The 27030-nt window shown below is 43.5% G+C and overlaps 1 protein-coding gene across 6 annotated transcripts; it reads right to left on the bottom strand.

Moving 5' to 3' along the window:
- Window positions 1-594: 594 nt before the first annotated feature.
- IL17RA (interleukin 17 receptor A) lies at window positions 595-26362 on the bottom strand. Of its 6 annotated transcripts, none has more exons than XM_069807723.1 (13): window positions 26345-26362; window positions 16750-16774; window positions 14662-14808; window positions 12728-12852; window positions 11517-11643; window positions 9463-9510; window positions 9212-9369; window positions 7902-7979; window positions 7383-7458; window positions 7284-7298; window positions 5430-5531; window positions 4279-4320; window positions 595-3667 (listed from the first exon to the last, which is right to left on the bottom strand). In XM_069807723.1, exons 3-13 carry the CDS (start codon window positions 14798-14800, stop codon window positions 2151-2153), a joined length of 2427 nt encoding a protein of 808 aa, XP_069663824.1. In that variant the 5' UTR covers window positions 14801-14808; window positions 16750-16774; window positions 26345-26362; the 3' UTR covers window positions 595-2150. The 6 variants fall into 6 exon arrangements, with proteins under 6 accessions (XP_069663824.1, XP_069663820.1, XP_069663818.1 ...); XM_069807719.1 differs by lacking the exon at window positions 26345-26362 and adding an exon at window positions 26152-26337 and having other exon boundaries at window positions 595-3664; XM_069807717.1 differs by lacking the exon at window positions 26345-26362 and adding an exon at window positions 26152-26336.
- Window positions 26363-27030: the final 668 nt, after the last annotated feature.

Raw genomic sequence — 27030 nt, 5'->3', positions numbered from 1 at the left:
TTAAACGATTTATAGGAAATCATACCACTTGAAAAAGGCTCATGGGAAAAAAAAAAAATCAGATTTACATCTTAATTGCTGTAAGAAAAAAAAACCCTTTAAGAAATGGGATCATCAGGATGACAATTATTCATATAATCTGAGAAATGAGTTCTCACTGCAGTAGCACTGAGATCACAGCTGCCTCTTGGTTAGCTCCTGTTGGGTCAGGTCCTGTATAGACAGGAAACAAAGGTGGCACCTGGTCTTAAGTTTGGATCTATGCAGGGACTGGCCCTTTGTTAGTCTTTCTAGGCCTCTGGCTGCAGAGAAAGCAAGCTGTCTTAACAGTCCTGCCTCACTGAGCAGCCCTGCACAGAAATTAGAGACATTTCCTTTCTTTAACACTCATTTTGAAGGAACATGCACTTTCCACACATGAGGGCCCTCAGCCATACCCCACTCAACTGGATACAGCTGCAACACTTTGCAGGAACATTTCAGCATTTGTCAGCCAGTTTAGTACTGGCTCTCAGTTTTGCCTCAGATTTCTGTAAGAAATACTAACATAAGGAGTTAGGCAGAATTGAGGACATAAAAGTGTTTAAGTAAATATATCCAAAAAATATTCTTGTTTTTTAATTTAAGAAACAAAACACAAGTTATAAACAAATTTATAAAATATACATAATACAATATTGGTTGCAAGTCAAAAGAAAGATTATCTTCTGAGATATGAGATTTTTAAAAAGCTGAAATAAAATTATCTTAAGATTTTTTGACAAGTAAGCTTAGAAGCACAGGAAGATGACAAGCTTGTCTGAACACAAAGGAGAAAGGCCTGGAATGTATTCACATCTCACAGGCCGTTATCAGTGGGCTGGACTTCAGAAACCGTGATAACAAATAGCGTAAATGCCAGCCTCAACTAGTCCGCTACCCAGTCAGTGCTACATGGGCCAACATGCAATCACTTGCAGGGAACAATTTTTTCTAGTGCATCAAGCCCATTTTTTTTAAAAACACTGGAATTGATACAGTTAACCATCACTGCTCCTGGAAGATGAACGCCTTAGTCTATTAAATATTTCACAATGGTTAACCTGAACTACCTGTGCTTGAGTTTATACCCACATAAGTACACCTTACACTCATTTTAGCTCAGCCTCCCCCTAACTCAGTTATAATCTCGACTCTAAAAGAGCATCTGCTAAAGCTACACTTTTTTTATCCCGCAAAATAGTCTTTCATTTCCTTAATTGTGTGTCACCATCTACATCTTCAGTTCAAGTCTTCCTGGTGCCAAGATGTCCAAAAGCAAACAGCACTGCAGCAGCGTGTTATAGAATACACCAGATTCCCCTGATCCAGTAATTCTGTATTCAGCCCCAGATTCTTCCTATAATTGTATAATAAGCCTGAATCGCAGTTTTTGGTCCATTATCCCTTTTTCCCCCTTCCTCCTATTGCTGGTTTTCAAGCACATACCTCCCAGCAGGGAGGCAGGGAGAGTTACGGAGACTCCTAATTTAAAAGTTTATCCCACTAACTGCTCAGTTACTCCACTTGATTTCTGAATGGCCATGGAAATGCAGTTGTAAATGAGTGAATGAGTAGCAAAAGAAAAAAGAAAAAAATCTCCAGAGACATGTATCAACCAGGTAAAGACAGCCCTAACTGAGCTGAAGTTTAAGGCACACATCTTTAACACAGTATTTACAACAAAATATTTAAAATGTGTATTAAAATGGCAATGCAGATTTTGCCATGTTATCTAAATCTATTTTCCAAACCCTGGCCGTGACTTTTATCCAGTGCAATAGAACCAGTGGAGCTGGAGGACATTTTGAAGGCACAAGTGGATGAGCCACAATAATTTTTCTGCCATCCATCAGTGAGGACTCAATGTAATACATGTCCCCCCAAGGAACAGAACTACTGCCTGTTCTTTCACAGGGGCAGCTAATATTAGCTGCTTCTCTCCACAGAGATTGGAAGCAACGTTACCAGTCTGCTGGGCAATCCTGCCTCCTAGCAGCAGACAGGAAGATCCCACCAGTAAGTCATTTATAATACAAGGACAAGGATGGTGCAGCGAATGCAATTTCAGCACTGTGCATGATACCACCTTCTATCCCTGTATTTCAAACTGAGCAGGTCACAGATAGAGCCTAACACTGCTCCAAAGATTGGCCAATGTCCATCACCTCAGCTGGATAGCCCCAGTCAGAGCTCCGTTGAATGTCCTGGAAAAACAGCTGCTGCTGGAGGCTCTTTAGACTGTTCAAGACCTCTGGAGAGAGTTCATGGAAGACCACTTGTTTTTCCTGATCCTCCTCCTCTTCTTCCTCTTCCTCCTCCTCCTCCACAAGGTCATCAGGAGGCAGAGGAGAACATCTAGAGATGTAGCCCTGGTCTGACTGCACTGACTGTCTTTGGTCTTTGCATTGGTCATCAAAGACCAGCTGGTGTTGCTTCTCAGCCTCCTCTTGGCAGAGAAGTGGCTCTGAAGGAATGACGCTCTGCTGATAAAGAGAATACATGAGTCCATTCAGATGGTGTCTCAGTTCACCTGAGAGATTTGCAGGACTCTGGTCATCTGTTGCTGAAACTTCAGAGTCGCTGTGGAGGATGATGTTATTCCTCATTGGAAAGCTTGTCTCCAGAAGAGGAACTCCTTCCATACAGTCCTCATTACTCAGCACATGATGACCAAGTATATTTCTATCTTCAATGGAAGAGACTGGCTCCAGTACCTGAACTAGAGGAGCCTCATCCATAGGAAGGACCATAGTCTGAGAAGCTGGATCCCCACAAGGATTAAGTTGAGGTTGCAGTTTACAGCCTCTGCTTTCACCTTCGTGCATGTGGAGGTTGATGACATAACAACAGTCCGGGTCAGGCTCCCGTAGGTGCAGCTGGTGTTTCACAATTCCACCCGGTTCACTTAGCAATGAATCCACCTGGCTCTCTCTGTTTAGGGACTGCAACTCTTCATCATTATCCAAGCAGATGGTTTCACTCTCAAACCAGTCTGGGTGTTCTGTCTGCCAGTTCTTGAACTTTTGTACTGCCTCTTTCAACTTCCTCCCACTAGGGGTATCGATGTAATTTTCAGCTGTGATTTCCCGGATTCGATGGATGCGCCCAGGTTCAAACTTCTCCAAGTCCTGAATCCGAAAATAAATATCCTCAAACTTTTCCATCAGTTGGTACCTGGATGTGACGTTGAACAGATCAGGTATATCTTTCTCACTACTTATCCCCTCAAAATAGCAGACTATATACATTCCAAAACAGGCTGGCTTCTTGAAATCTGGCAGGATCAAATTCAAGGCTGGGGTGAACAGGTCTCCCATTGGCTTTTGCTGATCTTGCTTGAGACACACCGGCTCACTCCCAAGCATGGCCTGCCATTTCGCCTGAGTGCCCCGTGAACATAAGATGATGATCTTTGAAGATAGGTCTTCCATTTCCTTCTTCTGTCGAGTAAGCCAGGGTAATGCCCCTAACTCTGAGATCTGATGATCTTCTAGCAGATCTAAGGCTACAGCAGTGCCACAGACTGTCATCAGAAACTCTGCAAACTTCAGCACCACATCCACGTACAGCAGGTGATCAGCAGAGTACACAATCCAAACCTTCCGGGGCTTCAAGGGTGGCAAAGGAAGGTCGGTATATGGTGCTGCTGAAAGACAGAAAAATATTCATCCCAGCCACATTCCTGAAATTGTAATGGCGTAAGCCAGCAGCAATCAACATAGGAGAATATTAACAAAACGTTCTATCGGCTACAAGTTTGGAAGCTATTTTGGCAACATATGCAGACAACATCTCATTGTAGAAATTTAATATGAAAGTCGAGACAGTGGAGCTGTGATTTGTAGTAATGCCTGGATGGTTCATGGAATTTGATCACACAAAAGTAATACACCAGCTTCAAGAGGCTTACAAATGTAGATACATTCTCTGCTGGAGAGCTGAGTGCACCCACCCCAAAACAATCTCCTATTTCTATGGCTTAGATGATTAGCAAAGGTTCTTTTGCTAGTACAGCCTCAGCTGGGTCAAAAGCCTCATCACTTTACAAAGCAGTTATATCCCATCTGGCAAATACAGCATTCCAAATTCCATATACAAAGTTTCTTTTAGCTAAACAGGAAGATCCTAAGGCTACCTTTTTGTTTTTAAGAAGCACCTATAGAGTAGTAGAGCATATGAAAGCCCCTTCTGGAGAATTGTGTGAGACTTCCAGAACGCATTACATGTGCTTGATAAAACAGAGGCAGGACATCTTACCAGTCTGCAAATCATTGTGGTTGCATTTCCCTCGCCCGTGTCCTGGAAGAGAGAGAAAGTAACTGTCAGTTCTGAAAATATGAAATAAGATTAAACCCTTAAAATGACAACACCTTCCAAAGATTAGATTAAAAAAAATATCTTTAACTGTGCAGGGATAAAACCATGGGGAGGGAGAAGCCTAATTAAAAAAAATACTAAATTAATAAAGACTCTTCTACAGCCAATTTTGCTATGTACTTTACTACATTTTCCCTTTGAAAGGAGAAGGAATGCACTCAAAAACAATTTTCTTCATCTTCCCCAGATCCAGCCAGCCTCAAGAAGTACAGAACCCCCAATTGTTCTGCTACCTCTCCTTAAGGAGAAGAGGCTTTTTTAAAGATAGCTTTTTCTTAAGAGGCTTCTCTGAAGAGGCTACTAAAATATCTATAAGATGTAGCTAGGGACAAGTTTGATGTTAAGAAATTTTCCAAAAAGATTTCCAATTACTCCTCTCTGGTAAAAAAATCCCCAAACCAACAACAAACAAAAACCAAACAAAACACCAAAATAGTGAGTTGCACAGTTTTCCTGTGATAACAGCCTCATGGTTGCAGCACAAAAGACTAGGAATTAGTCCTTAAGCACCCAATTTTCCAACCCGTTCAATGTCAGCCTCTGTGTCCTGTTTTTCTTCTTCCATCTTAATTGAAAAACACTATTTAAGCTCAAAATAGTATAAAAATGAATATTGTAGACACTTTGGGGGACAGGGGAAAGACTACAGTCTGGACAAACAGGAAGCTTCTATCCTGCAAAACTCTTATGCAATGCAGGAGAAAAATAAATGGAAAAGATATCTGTAGCAATCTGCAGGAAACAAATGGCTGAACTATGAAGTTCCTTTTTCCCCTCAGGAGCTCTGAAATGCTATGAAAATGGAGTGTCAGACAGCATAACCCATGGAAGGCTTTACTTAACTAGGTGGATGGTATTAGGATGTTACAAGTCCTATGATGTAAAACAGAAGGAGGTCTTTATATAGGCATTATCTCAGTGGCAAGACATCAGAACAGCAAGGAAGAAAACAGCAATAGGAATAGGTATAGAGGTAGGAAAAATACAGTTTTAGCATTGAATCTTTTCTTCCTAGCTGGTATGAGTCTTACCTGCTCGTTTTTTGGTCATACAAATCACACCTGCTATGACTGATCCCACCAGTAACACACAGATCCCAGTGATACACCAGTAGAGCCATATAATCATATCACCTGCAGTATAAGAATAGTGCTCAGACATTGCTTTACACAAATAGAGTTTCACCAAAGAACAGGAGTTTCTTGAGCAGCATGGGCCAAGGGAGAAGGACCCTGGCTCTGCCCAAAACCACAGGTGGTCCAGCACTTCCTCCTTACAACATATCACAGTCACTTCTCAAAATGAATTCCTGCTTTTGTGATGATGCTCTACACCATAAACTTGCTCCACAAAGAACCATATGTGCAGCACATTGAAAACACAGATCAATAACCTTCCTCTAAATAGCAGTGTTTATCCAGCTTTGACAGGCATGCCATCCATGTCCTGCCTGTTCATGTAATCTATCTTAAAAATAAAATCATCACCATTTTGGGTGATGTAGTTTTTTCAATCTATAGGTGTTTTTTTCTTTTTAAATCTTGGGCAAACTAGCTCCTTACAGGTGTTTTTGCAGTGTCATGGTTTAAGCCCACCCAGCAACAAAGCACCACGAAGCTGCTCCCTCACTCCTCCCACCCGGGTGGGATGAAGAGGAGAAAATATAAAAACACACTTGTGGGTCAAGACATGGACAGGGAAGGATCACTTGCCACTTATGGTCACAGGCAAGACAGACTCAACTTGGGGATAAACAATATCAACTGAATTTACTACCAATCAAAACAAGGATAATGAGAAGTAAACCCAAATCTTAGAACACCTTCCCCCCACCCCTCCTTCCTTCCCAGCTCAATTCCTCTCCCAGTTTTCTCTTCCTCCCGCCCCGCATGGGAATGGGGGTTGTGGTCAGTTCATCACACGTCTCTGTCGCTCCTTCCTCCTCAAGGGGAGGACTCCTCACTCTTCCCCTGCTCCAGCGTGGGGTCCCTCCCACAGGAGATAGTCCTTCATGAACTTCTCTGGCATGGGGCCTTTCCACGGGCTGATCTTCAGTCACAGACTGCTCCAGCACGGGCTTTCCCATGGAGTCATGGCCAACTTCAAGGGCATCCAGTCCTCCCCAGGCTGCAGGTGGGCATCTGCTCCCCTGCTCGCTTCCATGGGCTGGGGGGGGAACAGCCTGCCGTCTGTCTCACCGCAGGCTGCAGGGACATCCTCTCCTTCTTCACTGACCTTGCTGTCTGCACAGGGGTTTCTCTCACATTCTGATCCCTCTACTCACTGCAGGTTCCCCTCTTAAACACATTATCCCAGAGGCACTACTACCACCGTCACTGATCGGGTTGGCCTTGGTCAGAGGTGGGTCTGACTTAGAGCCAGGGAAGCTTCTAGCATCTTCTCACAGGAGCTACCCCTGTAGCCCCCTCCCCCACTACCAAAATCCCACCACACAAACCCAAAACATGCAGCCAAAAAAAATGATGTCAAATCATTATGCACATGATTTATCTTGACATTCATAAAAATGAATATATGCAAGCTATTCTCTCCAAAAGCTGCTTTATATTATGCAAATTTTTTAACACTGAGCAAAGTGACAGAAAGTATTTTATATTAAGACTCTTCTTGTCAAAACTGTTTCTCAAAGAATTTTATGCAAGTGAAGTATCTCTAAAAAAATTTCTCTTTAAGGTTCACACTGCATACAAATACTTGCCTCGTTAAATCAGTGAAGTAAACTCTTAACACAATTCATTCTGAACTCAGTGTTACAAGGGGACATTTCCTGCCCATCGGGTCATTCCCAGGGAGAATCATTTGTTATTCTATATGACAGGAAAAGAGCAGCAAAAAAGTTTCAGGTTATTGGAAGAACTTCTTACCTGATGGGTCTGTACCTGCAAAAGAGAAGAGTTACATTAAAAATTCAGCTCTCATCTGTAAGACAATGGGAATCTAATTTACAGAAAAGCAGTTCTCACTTGGAGCTGGTGAACATGGGATGAAAGCAGAGTGTCTCAGGCAGTCTGTGTCACAGTTCGCAAAGAATGGCTGAATCTGCAGTTGAAATAAATTCAGAAAACAGAAGCTATACTTAAAAGCAAGTTTGTTTCCTCTTTACTTTCCCTCTGCCTCAACATTCCCTGAATTTTAGCACAGGGACACAGAATTCCCACTTCCCTTCAGAAAAGAAGATTCATCAAGAATTCTTACACAATACATTAAGGCAGCACTGAGCTCCTGAGGTTATACCCTTGCCATTCCCACTCCATAGTCTCTGACCTGGCAACCCTATACTAAAGAAAAGCCACTGTCTACAGAGAATACCCATATAAAAAAAAAAATTGTTCTTTCGGCCATAATCATTATTTCCCTGATCTATGTAATTAGGGATTAGCCAATCTCAGAACAAAACATTGTACAAAGACCCCATAACATTCCTAAGTTGATCATTGCCTTGTTGGTGAAGGAAGGACATAGGGACAACAGTGAGATCCTACCTGTATTTTGTAGTTGCAGCAAGCTCTTATGTTCTTCTCTATTTTGATTGTGACATTCACTTGCTGTTGTAGTCCACCCTGCAGAAATCAGATGCAAGTTATAAGGGAAGGAAGAAAACGGAATGAAAGCAGGAAAAAAGAAAAGGAGTTGACATGAGAATATAGAGTGGTCCAAAGAAGCAGATTTTTTTTTTAACAAGAATCCCACAGAGAACAAAATGGATAATTGGTCTGGCCACCATCACTGCAGGTATCCTGTGTGACAGGCACTGTAATAGAATTAAGACAGCAGGCTAAGGTTGCACAGGTAACAGGAAACAATTAAGGATGTGCACGGTGTAACTTCAAATGTGTTAACTTAAACTTACAGTTTCTTAACAATGTAAATGTCTTCAGTTATTTAATGTGTAAATATGAACAAGCTTCCTTGCTTAATTAAAAACAGCTGTCAGCACTGCTAGAACAGACAAATAAGTTGCCCTTGTTACCTGCCGTATACAATCAGTATCATGATAATCTAAATATATTCTTTACAATGATTAGCAGATACATACTCCAAAATGACCTATATTCCCCTCTACCAGGGAAATACGCTGTGTCAGTAATAACTTAATACGCATCAGTGCATAGAGTATGAAGGGTTTTAAGTGTGGAAAGAAGAGAAAGGTTAAACAAACTGAACACCAATATATCTGCCCTTCCCCAAGGAAGGGTGGAGACTGGTACCAAATATTCAGCATTTCTCCTCTCTCAGATGCCTGAAGGGGAACATGTCTTATGTCAGAAGACACTCTGGATCTACTTTGAGCTTCTGAACAATACAGGCTGTAAGACCTACAGGAATCGATTCTCAGTTTGATTGAAACATCTGTGACAAAACCACTCATTCTTGATCTAAAAAAATTTAATTAACACGCCTCCCCCCTGCCATCACATTTGATGAACTACTTCAATGATTTATTGAAACTTTGCATCTCAGTTTTGGTTGATTTATTTAGTCTTATCCCCCAGGCATTGGCTTGACAAAGGTAATAAAAGCCCAGATAGTCAAGTATCAAATTTTGGTTTTCTTTGCAGATGTTTACAGACTGCATTATAAAAACCTCTTTCTGATCTTTTATCCACCAAATTCCTGAAATAAAGTTCCTCTTTCCAAAGGCAATTAAAAAACCGTGAAAATAATTCCTTGAAAAATTGATGTTCAAGTGCATTTGTTGTATCTCCTACATCATGGCTCCAAGTCCTTGTTTAGCAACCATTAAATATTTGTCTAAATTACCACAGAGGGTATCATTTAGGAAGGTAATTACCTCAGTGAAATCACGTGTGATCATTTTACACTTCTTTTCATTCAGGAAACTGGCCACATGAATTTGGTATCGGGCTGACTCCATCCATGGGTTAAAGCTCACAAGCAGAGTCGTATCATCTAGACTTTTACCTTGGATCCTGGGCTCCCACAAGCTGCCTGGAAGTAGTGCAGAGATTTCCAAGTTTCTCAACTGTCAAATATTTCAACAGAGCACCCATGTCTACATGACTCAAACAGAAAAATTTTTACCTGTCTTTATACATGGGATGGTTCTTTTCATCAGAGAGTCCTTGCAGTCTGCAAGAAAGACCATCAGTGACTAGTCAGAAACATTGTACTTCCATTTAGGAAAAACCACCCATTTTCTTATCAGAAGCTAGACACCTAACCAAGCCCTCCTTGATGAGTAGAGACCTTTGTTCTAAAGCAGTAGCAAAATTCTGCAGCAGAATAGCATTCATTTCCAGTGTATAGACTAGTCCCTCCACTGATGTTATGGTGTTTGGTTTGTTGGTTTTTTTTTTTTGGTTTTTTTTTTTCAGAACAGAGATAATTTATAAGAAAAGACTGAAAATATACGATACTTATTGTAACAGTAATATTTGACAACCCTTGCTAATGTAAGACTTGTGCAGAGAGGGTCATAGTGGAATTAAAACTTCATATTGATCTCTGGATTTTGAGAGCACCACAGCGATAGATTCCTCCAAAAGCATTCTGCCCCAGGAAAACTAGGAGGCTGGAATCTTTCTTGATCCCAAAACACTCTTCCACATTTATAATTCTTTTTGCTTCATTTGGCAGAGTGGCCCTGCTCTTTGGGACTTCATTCAGAGTCAAATCCAGAGTTACATATTCAACATCTAACAATGTGAGATTTACAAGCTTCAGCCTAAACTATGTCTCTCTTCCAAGGTTTAGACAAAGGAAAAGGAACAATTCCCTGCTTAAACAGTTGAAATAAAACATTGCATATCTTAAATTTCCAACTTTCAAAGTTGGAAAATTTACAGTGCCCCTGTAATTCACAAGTAAGGTCTAATCAGCAAAGCTCCCTGCAACTCCTGAGCTTGACACAATGCATTAGTTTTCTGAAGAACAATGGAGGATAAAAGCCAGGAAGTTCTTCGAGTGACCAGGTATAAGAAAGGATAAGAGGGCTGAAAACCAAGTGCCCCCCCTTTCCTTTTCCAGCTTACATGAACTGAAACGCGGCATACTTTGCAATTTTGTGACTACAAAGTCACATTGACAACTATAAGCAAATTAAGAAGAAAATTATGAACCAGTTTAAGCTCTGTATTGAGTGTCAAATATTTATAAACTAGTCAGTGCAGGCAGAGGGTACTTCAAATGCTCAGCATCTTTGGGGAAAACAATAAAAATTCTTTTTAGTTATAGGAAAATTTTCACATACACAAGAAAGGGTCAGGCACTCAGCTCTACCAAATTTCTTGGTAAATCATGTCTAACTGTACTTTAGAAATCAAACTTCACATGTCTAAGATTTAATACTAGAAGCCAAACTTCACTCCTTCTGATTTGGAAATTCTGATCTGTGCTTCCAGCTTCCATAAGCAGAGGGGCAACTTCAAAATATTTCAAATTAAGTAAAAACAGCAGTGATAGCCTGCAGAGAGCACGAAAGGCTACTCTACAGCCCCATTCATGTAGATGAAATATCTTTGTGCTTGCTCCACTGATGAACATTTCAGCAACAAAATCCAGATGTAACTTACCTTCAAACAGCCCCTCAGAGGGGCATCTATACCAGTTTTCAGGTTTAACTACAAATATCTCTTTAACCATAGTTGCAGCAGAATTCTCAACAAGCTAAAAATGCAATTTCTCAGAAATCAGAGGCCCAAGCCCAAGGCTTTGTCCAGCTTTCTAGAGAGCACATTAAAAATTTTTATAGCACTATCTTCCATGTAGGAACTACAGTCAACCAGAATCAAAGGGTCTGTCCTTCACAGAATAGTCCCTCCACATCCACCTTATTCCAAGCAGAGATTTGGCAGACTTCGGGACATGGGATCCCAAAAACAAGAGCAGTGACTTGTAGCACAAATGATACATGCATTTTGGATATATACCACAAGGGTATTGTAGATAAGGCTAGCACCATGGACTTTCTAAACAGCAATATTCAGAAAGGACAACAGGTTTTTATAATATTGCCACCCTATTGTCAAACTTGCTCACAGTTCATGGATCTGGTCTGGAAAAAAACCCCAACCTACAGGACCACAAGCCATCACAGTCCTAAGCTCAAGGCCTAAGTGAACTAGAGCACCTCTTACCAGGCATTGTGAAAGACATGGACTTGCAGTTGTAGTCTCCATCTACACTCAGTTTGGGCAGGTGGTAGACAGTCACTTGGTAAGTCTGGCCAGGTTCCACTTCAAAACGGTCAAAACTGAAATTCCACTGAAAACAAAACACATTCACAAGGACTTAAAACAAGAATGTTGTTCTATAAAGGCACTGAAATTAACAGCCGACTTGGCCCTGTTCCACTGTGTTCCCGCATCCCATATGACCCTTTTTCTGAAGCCTGACCAAAAAAAAAAAAAAAAAAAAAGAAACTCAAGTATATTAAATGTACCCGTCCCTTGGTCAATCCCAAATTCTTCTGTTTGGAATGAGAAAACTACAGTTATTTCTTGGGATCTTTGAGCTGATACAACAGTCTTATGCCAAACAACTGTGTGGAGTTTCCACTAAATTACATGCTGAACTGAAAGGAGATAAGGCTAAAATATGCAGTTTTGAGACTGAAATTTTAGTCTACTGTGAAACTTGTAGTACTGTGCAAATGCTAAGCATTTAGAATTGCACTTATACATATATAGTTCTTTACCTGGCCATTCCATATATCTTTTCTTAAATCTATACTGTTTTCTGCATCAGCAATGCTGTGCAAATTCTGGAGGAGGCACTGGCTCCAGATGGTAAGCTGAGTATGGCCGAATTCTGCATGGTAAGCAATGAACTCCAGACTCCTATTGTTCATAAAGGGAGCTGTAGATGATAAGCACTTTTCTGACAAGTTTCCTGGACTAAGCATAAGTTGAAAGATCACCCCTAAGGTTGGTGCATTTCTCCACAGCAAGGGAGTACAAGAAAAAAGTGGAAGTAAAAAGGAAGGGTTGAGTTAAAAAGGCTATAAATGTCACGCCTGTCAAGTAGAATGCAAAACCACCTACAATTATTTGCTTTAAGCAACATCCAGAACGATGACATGTGCTAGGCACTGAAAGCAACAATTCTTAAAACCTGAAGGATGGGAAGAGTGGAAGACAAACCAAGATAAGAGAGCAGCTTGTACACAGTTACACACAAGTGTAAAACAAACTGGAAACGACAGCAAGTCTCAAGCCCAATATCTTGATTGTTTTATCAACTCCTCTAACCAGTCTGTACTTTTTAATCGATAACCTTGCTGTATGACAGTGAAAGCAGAAACAAACCCATGGACTAGAAAAAGTAGTTTAGAGCCCTTTGCACTCACCCGGCCTCCATCTGGACGGACCTGAAGTGGCAAGTTGTTCTGAAAGTCAAACTGGGCACATATCTGTTGATTGCTGTTCACTTGCATCACAGCCAGCTCTGCCCCTTGGAGATAGCGGATACTAGCTGCAGGCACAGAGAGAGATGTCTTTCTTTTCCTGTCATCTGCACATGTAGAGGTTGCAAACCCCACAGAAATTACCACTGTGCCTAGTCTTGTCACAGTCTTACTCCTTTGAAGTGCTGGGGATCCCAACAGAAAGATACCTGGCCATGAAAAAGTGAGCGTGCAGGGTTGCCTAGCAGCACTTTCAGCTTAAAGATTGCCCCGCATGGCAAGAACCCTATCTGTGCAAGTGAAGGGGCAGAGTAGAAGGCAATTTCATTCTTCCAGACACCCTGGCAGTTCCACAGGTTCAGCGTTGTGTTTAGCTCTGCCTCTCAAGGCTGCTTCATGCAGCTTGGGCACCAAAGCAAATATGCTTTTATTTTGGTACAGACAGTCCCAATGGGAAAGTTTACAACCACAGCTACACAAAACAACAGGGTTACCTGGGTCACACCTGCTTCTACACTACTATAGCTATACTGAGATAATAACTCTATAGCCCTCAGACACAGGCCCTGCAGAAGGAAGAAATGAATGTGTTTAATTCTGTCTTGAATCAGTGCAAAACCATGGACAAGAGCATGCTAGGGAAACTTCATATACAAACAAACAATCAAAGATATTTGGAGAAAACTTGACTTACTGGTACTAATTTTGGCTCCAGCAATGAGACAATTACTCCTCTATCAAGACACATGTGCATATAAGAAACCTAAGTTACAAGGACTGGATTACCCAAAATGGGAAGAAGTTGCACTGGGTTAATGGCGCATAATTCATTTGTACTCTCTCAAATTAATTCTCATTTGTTCAGTTTGTAGATGTAATTCCCCTGCATGAGACTGCTGCAGTCGTTACTATGCCTTGAAAAGGCAATGCTTGCAGTGCGAACCTCCTTTCTCCCCTCACTACCATGGGAAAGGTGTGGGCCACTTGATTCCATTTTTATCTGCTTTTCCCATTTTAAATGTCATTATCCCATACTAGTGGAAACATTTTAAAGTCTTGAATACCCACCACACCCAAAGCCCCAATTCAGTCAAGAAAGATCAAAAAATGACCCCCAAAACAAACAAAATGAAGCAGCCAAAGACCAGATTTCAAAGGTCTGCTTTCATGACTAGATCAGTGAAAGACTTCAAGCCATAATTCTACTCCTTATCCTTATGTGCTGGTTTTGGCTAAGATAGAGTTAATTTCATTCACAGCAGCTGGTGTAGTGCTGTGTTTTGGATCTGTGACCAAAACAATGTTGATAACACAGGGATGTTTTAGCTATTACTGAACAGTGCTTACACAGCATCAAGGCCTTTTATGTTTCTTACACTGCTCTCCCCAAGCAGGTAGGCTGGAGGGGCACAAGGAGCTGGGAGGGGACACAGCCAGGACAGCTGACCGAAACCGGCCAAAGGGATATTCCAGACCATATGATGTCACACTCAGCATGTAAAGCTGGGGGAAGAAGAAGAAAGGGGGGGATGTTCAGAGTTATGGCATTCTGTCTTCCCAAGAAACCGTTGCGCGTGATGGAGCCTTGCTTTCCCGGAGATGGCTGAACACCTGTCAGCTGATGGGAAGTAGTGAATGAATTCCTTGTTTTGCTTTGCTTGCATGCACGTCTTTTGCTTTACCTATTAAACTGTCTTTATATCAGCCCATGAGTTTTCTCACTTTTACCCTTCTGATTCTCTCCCCCATCCCACTGTGAGGGAGGTGAGTGAGCGGCTGCGTGGGGCTTAGTTGCTGGCTGGGGTTAAACCATGACACCTTACTAGGTCACACTTAATTCCTCTGCTCCATGTTCACATTAAACAACCACCACTTACCATCAGTGGCCACTTTCCATTCTATCCGAAGCACAGGGAGCAGTTTTCCATCCGTCTGACGGAAAACATCAGAAGAGACATGAAGACTGCTTGGAGCAGAAGGAGTCCATGGGAGAACCTGCCGCCAGCTCGCCTCCATGCAGGTACCTGTCCAGCAAATGAAAACCACTGTTTAAAGCAGGGCAGAGGAAGCTCTGCTTAACTGCAGTTATGGTCTGCCCTTTGGGTCAGGGTTACTCAGAGGGCAAAACTAGGTGACAGACCGCTTCACAGTTCAGAAAGGCAGTTTTCAGCACGCAAGTACTTTAAGTTGCCTGCAATATTCTGAACTCACTCATTCTAGTAACTTACACTTCTTCTTTTCCTTAAAATCCATTAGTAATCATCACAATGCAGGCTAAACAGGTCAGGTAAGGTAAGTTTACTTAATATCTCTTGCAGCAAGTCCAGACCTTGATGCTGAAACAGACCTATGTTAGAAGACTAGCATTAATTTCCAGCCTTCCAATAAGAAGTCTGTCAGATACCCAGGGAAATTGTTCCAATAGTTAGTTACTTTGTTTAAAAACTGCCTTACTTCTAATTTGGTTATACATCTGAATTTAGCTTCCAACAACTGCTTGTTATGCCTTTCATAAATTAATGAGCTCTCTGGATAGAAAAATAATTTAGACTAGTCTATACAGTGTTAGGGAAAACTGGTCCTGTAATCTCATCTGAAGATGAAATCAGGTATGACAGGCATTAGACAGACATGATCTACTTAGACTTTTGTAAGACATTTGACCTATCAGATCTATTAAAAATAGCATGGTCAGGCTCTCCAAAGTACACTTTCAGTGTTTTTTGCAGGGTCAGTGATAGGAACAGTGGAAAGTGGGCACTATCCCTTCTTGTAACAGCATAGTTTTAGCCTTAGAAAGCAATTAGACAGTCCTCAAATGCTCATTCTACCAAAAAATAGCTATAGAAAACCTGATAAGATTAAAGTACCTTTCAGAAAAGAGTGTACTAAGCACTAATAAAAAAAAAAAAAAAATCTTTCTCCTAGAGCAGAAAAACATAACAAGAACCATAAGGCAGAATTTAAACCAAATATTCAAATAAGGAAGCATTTTAATAATGGAGCTGGAGATTGGCTTAGCTGTGTTGTCAAGCTGTATTCCAATGGCTGTCTGCCAGTGGGAAATATGATCCAATCTGATCCCACCCAATCCCTCTCCTGCCAAAAAAGTTTAAAATCTGGTTGTTTTCAGCATTGTCATCTCCATGATCTGGCATGCCAGCATGGCTACAAAAATACTTGTGCCAGTACAATACAGGGTTGAGCACTGAGGCCGAAATGAGCCTGCTTAGAACAATGACTGCAAAAAAAGGCCAAGGAGTTCTGCAGTGCCATCCAGATGCCTCCATGTACTAAATAGGTAAATGCAGAACATTCTCTTTTTTTTTTTTTTAAGAACATTACGGATAATTATACTAAAGTGTTTCAGATGCGTACCATTGCTAAGACTTGACCCCTCACACCTGATATGTCCAATATATCTGTTCAGTGGGACTTGCAGTAACTCTAGTTTCCTTTTCCAATGCATAGAATCATTTAGGTTAGAAAAGGCCTTTAAGATCATTGAGTTAATTCATTGGACTTTATGCCCAAAAATTTCCATTAATTGCTCTCAGCTGCACCCCTTTATGCCCCTTTTTAAAATTCTATTTCATATATTAATTTTTCATTAAGTACCATCATAGAGATAACAGCTTGTAAAGAACATTTACTGACAAACTTGTCCTAAAATTCCCATTTCTTTAAAAATTGAGCATCCCAGCTTTAAATAGAAGCTAAACAAGTTGGGTTATGTTCCACCCACGCCCCACCCCCAAACTCTTATCCTGAGAAAGACTTAACTTTCCATTCCACTTTTAGCTGGAGCTGATTATGGATCAAACTGAAAATTCCCAAGCAAGGCATGACAGCAGTGCTTCACTTTACATCTCTCTGTTTCTAGCAGGAAGAACTTGCTGTATGAACCCAGTTAAAAAAAATGCATGATCTGATAGAAAAACGCAATGAAGAAAAAAATTACTTACTATTTCTTACGAGGCAGTTTAAATCCTGTGGGGGGAAAGAAACAATATTACTCCCAGAATAGAAACTGGATTGACAGTAATTTGCTTCTGCTTAGTGGCAGGAGAGGTACAGGAAGAAAAAATAATTCAGTGAACAGCAACACATACACACTGGAAGAATTAACCATCAGGAAACATTGCACAAAGTTGTTCATCAGAAAAACAAAGGACACAGGGCATGAAACCTGCTCACACCCGAACTGCATATGTGACAGCAATAGTTGCAATAATGGAAAGAAACTGGAGAGGCAAAAATGCAAGATTATGGTAGTAAAAGCCTTCCAAAATCCAGGACTGTGAAAATAGAAACTGGTGTGACATGAAAGACTGCTTGAAGTAGATGGGTACGTTTTTTAAACAGCACTGCTTTAAGTTACTGCTACCTAGCAGCGATCATGCTGGTAGCGCTTGCAAGGTCTAAGCCCACCCGACTGGAAGCGTGAGCTCTCTGCAGCTGGGCTTGCCACTGAAGTACCGGTTACACACTGCCTAGTGCAGGGCATCCCCTGAACAGAAAGGCTGCATCAGTTACGGCTGGTCTTTTTCCTGATGCCACGTAAGAAGCAGGGAAGGGAAAAGACAACATTTAGTAAGCGCCAGGCTTGAAACTAGGATATGGTGATTTTATTTTTTAGAAATATATTTGAGAGGCAACCCATGAAGGAAAAAAAAAAAAAAATCAGAATTAGACTCTTTCATATTAAGGATAAAGATGTCCTGAATGTAAAGAAGCAACCAGAAGTTATGTGGGCTCTGCCTGGTTTCCCTAGGTATGTTTTGTTTATACTGCAAGACCCCATGGTCACCAGGAAAAAGCAGGTGAGCTTGCTTGGTTAATGTGATGCAAAATCCTAGCAATAAGGAAGTCTGAAGTTTTCACTGACTTAGTAAATCAAGATGAGGGCTAGGTTTCCTCCCACTGGTTTCTTATGCCTTGACATGTAAATGTGGATATTCTTATCACACTGTTGCCACAATAACTCATTCCAGTGGAGGAGGCAAGGCAGCAGAGTTTTTAACCTCTCTGCAACTTGTTAAGGTCAACTCCAAGCGTATTTGGGGTTTAGCTTATTAACATGGTGTAGGTTGTATTCACATTTGCAGGGATGGATGCTTGAAAGAACCAGCTGCGCCTTTTCGGCAGTGAACATGCCCTCCAGCGTGGCGTGGAAAGCTAAAGTTTCACAGACACCGAGTTGGCATGAGACAGCATCCCTGCCAGAGGCACAACCCTAAACCTCCCTTCACTTGCGCCCCAGCACTGCGGCCTGCCCTGTGCTGGCACAAGCACGCGTGTGACCATGCGGGCAGCTGGCTACAGCCTGAAACCGACTCAAAGGGAGGAAGGGAGGTCAGCTGCGAACCAGATCTTCTGCCCTTCTGCACCTCTGCTCCTGCTTGTACAGGAGAGGCTGGGAACAGACCACCAGGCCTGAGGAGGAAGGTGGGCGCTGCTCTTCACAGCTGTGCTGGCTCTTGTCTGCTTATAACAGGACAGAACTACATCCCGCCTTTAAAGAAGTCCTAGTGAAGGCAAAACATCACATTGATTACTAAGCTTTCTCTCATTTGAAGGAAATACAAAGTATAAGCAATTGGTGAAATCCAGTATCATACAAGCTGTGCTGAGCAACATATTTCAAACATGAACAGAATTCTACTGACTATGAAAAAAATACTTCAGACATAATGCTTACATGTCAGCTAATGTATCTGTGTTCCTACAAACCCTGAGCGAAAGCAGGCAGATTTGGCTTTAAGCTCCTCATCCTTATATAAAAAATAAAACCTGAAAAATCTCTTCTGGGCTTTTGTTACACAAGTCAAAACAATACACAGGTATAAATCCAGCGTTCAGGCACCCTTCACAAGAAACACATCCACACTCCAATAAGCAGTATTACAAACATACTCAAGATATAGGTATATTGAAAAAGATTCAGTGCAACACCCAAGGTATGCAATATTGACCAACTTTATTATCATTTAGGAAACATTTCAATCAGTTCAAAGGAAGGAATCTGCCTTATTGGCCACCCTGGACTTCTAAGTATACACAAATCTATATAACACTTTGCCTGAGAACTGAACTTTGGTGAAGAATTGTTTTCCTACCAGCCAGCTAGCAATGTTATATTTTTCAAAGTGAAATAATCTTTGGTGAACTAAGTTAGGACTAAGGCAACATCCCACTGTCAGAACAAATATTCTGATTACTTCTCACTGTTAATCAAAAGATGCCTTTATAAATGAGGAGGGAAGGGGGGATACACAGTGACACACTTAACCTTTCCTTGCTGTTGTCCCACTCTCTTCTCTTCCTTTGTCCCCCGACTCCCGGGTGTTAGCAGCTCACCTGCAGAAACTACCTGCCTTTCCCCTTATCTTTGCTCTGGATCTTCTTGAAGTTTTCAGCTCACTGTTGGATCCCCAACCTCACTGCTAGGTTGTGGCACTAACAGCTCTGGAAACACCCAAACAGGGTCTTGCTACATGGGAGTCTTGGGATAAGCAGCCCCAAAAGCTGCGTAGCAGTGTCCTGCGTGAGGCAGAGAAGCTCTAACCTAACCAAGAGCAAAACAAATCTAGGAACTTAATGTCAATATGTAAGGACATGCAAGAGGTACTTTTCACTATTTTTGTTGTGCTCAAAACATCAAACCAGGCACAACTAGGGGAATCAACTTGATCAATTTGAACATAAATACCAATTTAGTCTGAACTGTACTTTCACAATTACACTGCACCTAATTATTACGACAAATCCTCCATTGAGTATTTATATCCTGTCAGACTTAAGAAAAACTGTTACAAGCATAGTTAATAGAAACTTTATTGCAACTTTGTACCTCCCAAATAAGGTTCCCCCCCCCAACCCTTCCCCATAGCATCTGCAACCTAAATCCTTTGATAATGACAAAAACATAGAAAGCAAGCAAGCAAATGCCAATTACACCAAAATTAGCTAAACTACAATCACTGAAGAACAGAAAAATATAAATTGTAACTACCAGTATGGAAAAACAGATTAAGCTATGGAAAAAAATTACTCCTAACAGTTCAAATGTTTAATCAGACTTTCTTAGGTAAATTATTTAGCCTGACAATGTCCCTTGCATAAACAGGTGCAGTAGTTTTGGCTGGGATGGAGTTAATTTCATTCACAGCAGCTGGTGTAGTGCTGTGTTTTGGATTTGTGACCAAAACAATGTTGATAACACAGGGATGTTTTAGCTATTACTGAACAGTGCTTACACAGCATCAAGGCCTTTTATGTTTCTTACACTGCTCTCCCCAAGCAGGTAGGCTGGAGGGGCACAAGGAGCTGGGAGGGGACACAGCCAGGACAGCTGACCGAAACCGGCCAAAGGGATATTCCAGACCATATGATGTCACACTCAGCATGTAAAGCTGGGGGAAGAAGAAGAAAGGGGGGGATGTTCAGAGTTATGGCATTCTGTCTTCCCAAGAAACCGTTACGCGTGATGGAGCCCTGCTTTCCTGGAGATGGCTGAACACCTGTCAGCTGATGGGAAGTAGTGAATGAATTCCTTGTTTTGCTTTGCTTGTGTGCACGGCTTTTGCTTTACCTATTAAACTGTCCTTATCTCAATCCACAAGTTTTCTTGCTTTTGCCCTTCCAATTCTCTCCCCATCCCACTGAGGGAGAGAGTGAGCAGCTCTGTGGGGCTGAGCTACTGGCTGGGGTGAACCCGCAACAGGCAACAAAAATAATTGGCTACTAACCACGTTTCTTTGTTTGTAATTTAATGACTTCTGTTAAAACCTATCACTTAATATTCAGTCATTTTTCTTTGTTCTGTTGCAGTTATCAGTAATTATTGTAAATGGCATCATGATAAAGCCGTTATATAAATTATAAGGCATTATTTGCCTGAAGAGCAGCAACATCTGCTTTCATTTGAGTGCTGGTGTTTCTGTTTATTAGCAGATAAGACAGAGTTAAATGAGGAAGTGCTGCATTTCCCCCTTTTTGTTTTATGATCAATATGAATATTGAACCTGCACAGCATATAAATGGCTTCTCTCTTCCTCCAGATCTATTGTCCAAGGTAGAGTGTTTGCAATTATGTTCCCAGCATCAATGAGCCTGTACCCTTTGCGACATCCATTAAAAAGCCAAGACCTTAATCAGGAACCATCAGTCACTTGATGAGGATTCAGAACTGAAACTTGACAATTAAGAAATCTCTTACACCTCAACACTGGGTTTCTATGGGGACAAACAACAATGTTTTTTCTGGTGTGTCACTGTTCCCCAAACCCACTAAGGATTTTCAAGGGGCTACCTACCTATGTGTTTTTCCTACCCCATGGTAGCCTGTTTACCTGCTGTGACAGTAGCCTTTTTTTTATACGTAGCTGGCTACATTGGAGTATTTTAAGCTGCCACCAGTTAGTCATGAATTTAGCAGGTTTACCACAAGAAGCAGGGAAGGATTCTCCCACCACACGGCAGCCTGCACTCAGTTGTTGGTCCACTCCCTTCCCAGTACCCAAAGCACTACAGCGATGACCTAACAAACAAAAACACCCAGAAGAACAATTCACCCAGCCAGGAAGTCCTTGCTATTGGCATAAGGAAGCAAAGATAACAGAAGGAGAAGATAAAGCCACAATACAGGCAGAGATATAACAACCCCAAGAGATACCTAGAAAGCAGTCATCGTGAAAACCCTCATCTCCTTTTTGGATACTGCCCAGGTGAACTGGACTGGACTGCAGCTGAGGGCACACTTTTATACCATGAAAAGTATAGCTCCAGAGAATGGCATCCAAAAGCCAGGAAGCAATTAAAGAAAAAGACAAGTCAGTTTTGCAGTAAAATAAGTCAACTACTTCCAGATTTGCACTGGCTACCTCCTCAGCACCAAGGACCAACCCAAAACCTTATCTGATGCATCGGCTCATTCAGAGTGCATTAACAAAGCTGTGGGCAGCAGAAGTACTTAACTGAGTTTCCCTACTTAAGCAAGCACAAATTTAGATGATATAATAGAAATAAAATTGCCATGATGATTGTTTCTGCTAACCTACATAAAGCTCGAAGCATCTAAGAAGTATTGACAGAACTGAGACGCGTCTGTCCGCATACAACAGACAAGTGGACAAATAGGAGGAGAAGGAACAGAAAAGACCGAGCCCACAGTCAGGCAACTTGCTCTGCACATTATTATAGAAGGGGCTTAAATTGAGATGTTCTCTTCTCACCAGCTTTCTAGTGCCTTTCAGGCCCAACAAGCAAAGCTACAGACACAAGAGGCATAAATACGAGAACAAGACTATTGTGAGGTGATGCCCAAAACTATTATCAGCAGGACAGGCACAGTCAACTGTTCATGTTTACTTGCCATATTTTCACAGAAAGCTAAGCAACTGTTTCTTTCACTCCTTTTTCCAAGATATTTCTTGTTTTTGACATAAAAAAAGAACAGACCATATGCCCTGAAGAATCATAGGAATCTGAAAAAGAAATGGGAAACTGATTAACAGCACCATGTCATAACAATTCAATTAAATTAATAGGAGGCCAAGATTTCCCAGCAGGATTCTGTGGTAAGTAGCAAGAAACTGCCGTGAGCTGGGCAAGCATCCAGTTTTCCTTTAAAGAGCGGCTGCTGAACAGGAAGGGCTCCAGCTTTACAAAAATCTGCCTTTCACTTATGAGCCATTCTATGTATCTTCTGAGGCTTGGCCGATTTGAAGTTTACTACAGTTTCCCTTTCCTGATTCCTTAGTTAAAAAAAGCAGAGATCAATAGGACATGAACACATTACAGGAATAACTGTTGAAAGATGATTTGTTTAAGGCTCGTAGGAAACAACCATATTCTACAAAATTGTTTTGATTTTTAGGCATTTTTCTCTATAGTTTCTAAGTTTTTCTCTTGCCCTCATATAAATTCTCAGCAAAATCAAATCCAAACACAAAAGTTGAAGTTTCTTCACAAAAATAAGTTTTAAAGTTTTCTTTATCTTATTTTGGTAGTTTTAATCACTAACTCTTTTTATGCTTAAGTTTGGTAGTTTTGATCACTAATCCTTTTTGTGCCAAGAAGTTCAGAAATATTTCAGCAGCACTAAGTGTGACCATGGTTTATGGTAACATCCTACATAGCAAAAAGATGCCACAGAGGGGAATGAGAGAAGTTGGTCAATAGCAAATGTAAAATGAACACATTTGTAAGAGAGGCCCAGAAGTCTTCCTCACATGCACCACCATCACTCATCTTCACGAGAGATGTTACATCAATTCTTCTCCAGAGACTTTTAGTGAATATCCATCAAGCTGGTGAAACAGATTTCAAAGACCAAACTACGTACACCTGTCTGGCCCCTTAAAGATGGCAGGGTTATAAATTCCTCTAGGACACTGAGGCATGCCATGTCATGAAACAGTTACGGCCCAATGACTGAACACAGTGATTAAACACTTGATGGTGAACAACCAGATGGGTATTTAAGCTGTGGGATGTTTTTCCCCTGTGCACAGAAAAAAACCCTGAACCTCACCTCCCTGCAGATGACATATTCAAATAACAGATACTAGAAAGAACTGGATTTGCAGCTGTGCTATTCAGCCTTACAGCTGAGCAGGTTTGATGGAGTGGTGGTGAATAAGGCCCATTAAGTGCACTTGCTGTCATTTTAATAAGATGAGCTGTTAACGAGCACTTAGTTTTATGTTCACAATTTACAGGTGTCTACCGATACTGATATGACACTTTCCCTCCACCACTCCATCTCCAAAAGAGCCTCTGCCACATGAGAGTTTTGCTGAAAAAACCGCTGTTGCTCACCCTGAGCTACTCTGAAGCTCAACAACAGCAGCACAAGCATGGTGGGTTAGAAAAAGGATGTGGGTCTTACCCACCCTGCTCAGCAACAGCTTCCCATTTGAACCACACTGCAGTCACTCATCGGAAGGGTTACTGAACCATCCTCTGAAAACAGTGCAGCTGACAGAAAGGGAAGGAGACATTGTTTTTGTCTGTCATAACTTCAGTTGATGGTACTTTTTCCCATATGTCTGCAGGTTCACAATTGCTTCTAAAGAGGCTGCTCATGGGCTTAAGCCAACTCATTTTTCATAAGTCTGTCAGCATTTTAAGAAAAAAGCTTATTGAAAGAAAAGGCTAAAGTAGCAGGCTTACACATTCACTGATCTATGAGCACACCCAGAGTGCAGGGCAATACATTTTCTCAGTGAAAGTTAGTGATGTACTGATGAACCCCTCACCAAGTTACTGTGGTTCACATTCCCTAAATAAAAAAAAAAAAAAAAAAAAAAGGTACAGCCAGGAAGACAAAGTCAGTCAAAGCCCAAGCATCCAAGGACATGCAGAAACCCTATAATGTGTTACTCTCAAGTTCTGTGACTAACAATGTTTGGGATACCCATGGTTATGTTAGATGCCTAAGCAATATTGTAATGTCATCTTTCCCCTTTGCTAAGATTTTGCATTTTGTAACTCCATAATGCCCAGCCTAAAGTAAAATCGCAGAAGTGGCCTGTTTTCTTGGAGTATTTTTAAATAGGAGTGAAAGCAGCAGACGTCAGGTAAAACAGGGGTAAGTATATGGTCAAACATTAGGAAAGGAGGCAGAATAGACAAAGGATAGGAAATGTGTACAGGAAAGTATTATAGAAGCTTTCATCCCAAAGGACACATTTTGGTTTACGTATGTCTACAGCCACATCTGACTAGCTGCCTGTGCTAGACTGCTGAAAGTGCATCATGACATATAAAACTTTTTAGCTTAGAAGACAGCTACCCATTATCCTGTTTATGCATGCACCACTATTAACAGAAATAAAAAGCAAAACCAGGTCTCTTCCCCCTTCCACACACTCTTTACATGCATCTTAGAAAAAAACCAAAACCCCAAAAAACCACACCAAACCAAAACAAATGCCCAAAACCCCCAGAGAGAGAAAGACCAGCTAGGAGTTTTTACTTTGGGGTGCTGAGGTTGGTTAGTTCACTTTTTACATAAGCCCAAAACCCCCAGAGAGAGAAAGACCAGCTAGGAGTTTTTACTTTGGGGTGCTGAGGTTGGTTAGTTCACTTTTTACATAGGCACCACATCTGCGCCTCTCAATCTATATCCTCTCTGGCTTGTTTCACAGGGAGAAAAGGCAACCAAAACCTGCCTTTTTCAAAATTTCAAGTACATACAATGTTTGTTTACGTACTCCTTCAGCAGAGATTCCCTGCTTCCTCCTAAAAACCCCTCAGCTGCGAGGAACATTGAGGACATTAGGCAACCTCAGCTATTAGCAAAGACTCACATCCTGCTCAGTAACTTCAGGCAGTTTTAGCAAATCCCAGCCACGGCCCCTCACAGACGTTAGTGACCGGCGTTTCCTGGCAGCCGTCACACGGCCAGGCTAATTCTGCCGTGTTTGCAATTCCGGTTTAATATTAAAGTTAAGGCAGTTTCGCGCTACGTACAGTCGCTTTGATAGGTAAAGCCCACCTCAACCGCAACCGAGTCCCCAAACCCTACAAAACCAAGCACCGGGTCTTAACTGAGCCAGACAGCGCGACACGAGGACGGGGCCAGCAGCAGGACCACAACGCCCACCGATGGGCCGAGGGCACCCACGGCCAGCTGCGAGAGCTCGGAGCGGGGCCGGGGGGGGACACACGACACCCGTCCGCGCCGCCACCCCGCTGCCCGCCCGGGCGGTTCCCCCCGCTGCCAGGCTCCGCTCCGGACCGGCGCTCGCCACCGGCTCCGCTCCGCGGGGGAGAGCGAGCTCCCCGGCCCCAGGCTCTGCCCGCCGAGGCCGTCTGCGGCCGCGGGGCCGCGGCTGGGGGTGAGGCGGCTCCGGGGCGTCCGGCCCAGAGCCCTTGCTGCTCCCCGGAGTCCGGCCCAGAGCCCTTGCTGCTCCCCGCTCCGAAGGGAGCGGAACGGGCCCGGGCTCCGGGCCCCGACCAGGGGCACCGCGCCCGCCGCCCGACAAGCCCCTTCCCGGCAGAGCGAGACCGCGCTGACGCCCGCCCGACCCCCGCAGCCCCTCCACCGGGGAAGCCGCTCCCTCACCCCGACTTGCTGGCCGCTCCTCGTCCCCGTCCGGACCCCGGCCGCCCGTGGGAGCCCCCCCCCTCCCCGCCCCGCGGCACACCGGCGGTGAGCGGCCGTCGGCGGCCCGAGACGCCGCAGGAAGGGGGAAACCTCCCTCCCTCCCGCCCCGGCCCCGCCGCCGGGCCCGGCCCGCTGCGCGCACCGCGGGGGAGGCCGCCAGCCCCGTGCCCTCGCCCGGCCCCGCCGCTTGCCGGCCGGCGGGCCGGCGCCACCGAGCTCCCAGCGCTCCCCCCGCCGCCGCCGCGCTTACCGGCTGAGAGCAGGTAAAGGGCGGCGCGGCGCCCAGCAGCAGACGCAGGGCCGCGCCGACCGGCGAGCTGGGGAAGACGAGGAGGAGCAGCAGGGGCAGCCGCCGCGGCCCCGCGCCCGCCATGGCCCCGCCGCCGCCAGGGCCTCGGGGCTTCCGGGGTCCGACCTGGGCGCGGGGCGGTGCCGGCCCTCACCTGAGGAGGGGCCGCCGCGGACGGGGCGGCGCTGCGGTGGGCCGGGCCAGGCCGGGCCGCGGCCCCCCCCGCCCCTCAGGAGGCCGCCCGCCCCTCGTTAACCGTTGCGTCGGTTGTTTCGCCTGCGAGGGCGCGGCCCTGAGGAACGGGCCCGCCTGCGCTGGCGATCAGCCGCCCGGGCCTGCGCCCGGGGCAGGCGGCGGCCTCCTCCCTTCCCCTCCCGCCCCGCTTCAGGTTGGTGTGAGGCCCGAGGGACTCCAGGCGGGGGGTGCGGCCCCGCTGGAGAACAGCGGCGTGGGCAGAGGTCGGGGCCGGGGAGCCAGAGCTGGATTTGCGCGGGGTTTGTCTTCGTGCTCTCGAGTAAACGGAAGGGTTCGCGAGGTCTGTGCGCTCGCCCTCCCCGCTGCACGCCTCTAGCTTCAGGGAAATACCCTGAGCATTAAAAACCGACTTTGGCGGCGGTCTGCAGCTACCCAGTAAAAAACGTTACAGGTGTGTGCTGTTTTTTTCCTGTCGTGGGGTTATTCTATCTCTATCCAGCTCACGGGGGACTGCGCAAACCTTTCACTCGTTCCCGATGCTCACCGCGTTTCAGCTGTCTCACAGGTTGCGCTCAGGGTTTCGCACCGTTCTTCACACTGCAGCACACCCACAGCCGGCTTTCACCCGTTTTTTGCCGTGGTTTT

The sequence above is a fragment of the Haliaeetus albicilla genome, chromosome 19, assembly GCF_947461875.1.
Source record: "Haliaeetus albicilla chromosome 19, bHalAlb1.1, whole genome shotgun sequence".
Classification (NCBI taxonomy): Eukaryota; Metazoa; Chordata; class Aves; order Accipitriformes; family Accipitridae; genus Haliaeetus; species Haliaeetus albicilla.
The sequence above is the reverse complement of the archived record's forward strand: the minus strand, read 5'-3'. Positions and strand labels throughout refer to the sequence as shown.

Coding starts and splice junctions, on each gene's coding strand:
- IL17RA (XM_069807718.1), bottom strand. CDS start 26,274: ATGGCGGGCGCGGGGCCGCGGCGGCTGCCCCTGCTGCTCCTCCTCGTC. Junction 7,980..9,211: donor TCACACGTGATTTCACTGAG/GTAATTACCTTC, acceptor TGATTTCTGCAG/GGTGGACTACAACAGCAAGT. Junction 4,321..5,429: donor TATGACCAAAAAACGAGCAG/GTAAGACTCATA, acceptor TCTCTCTTCCAG/GACACGGGCGAGGGAAATGC.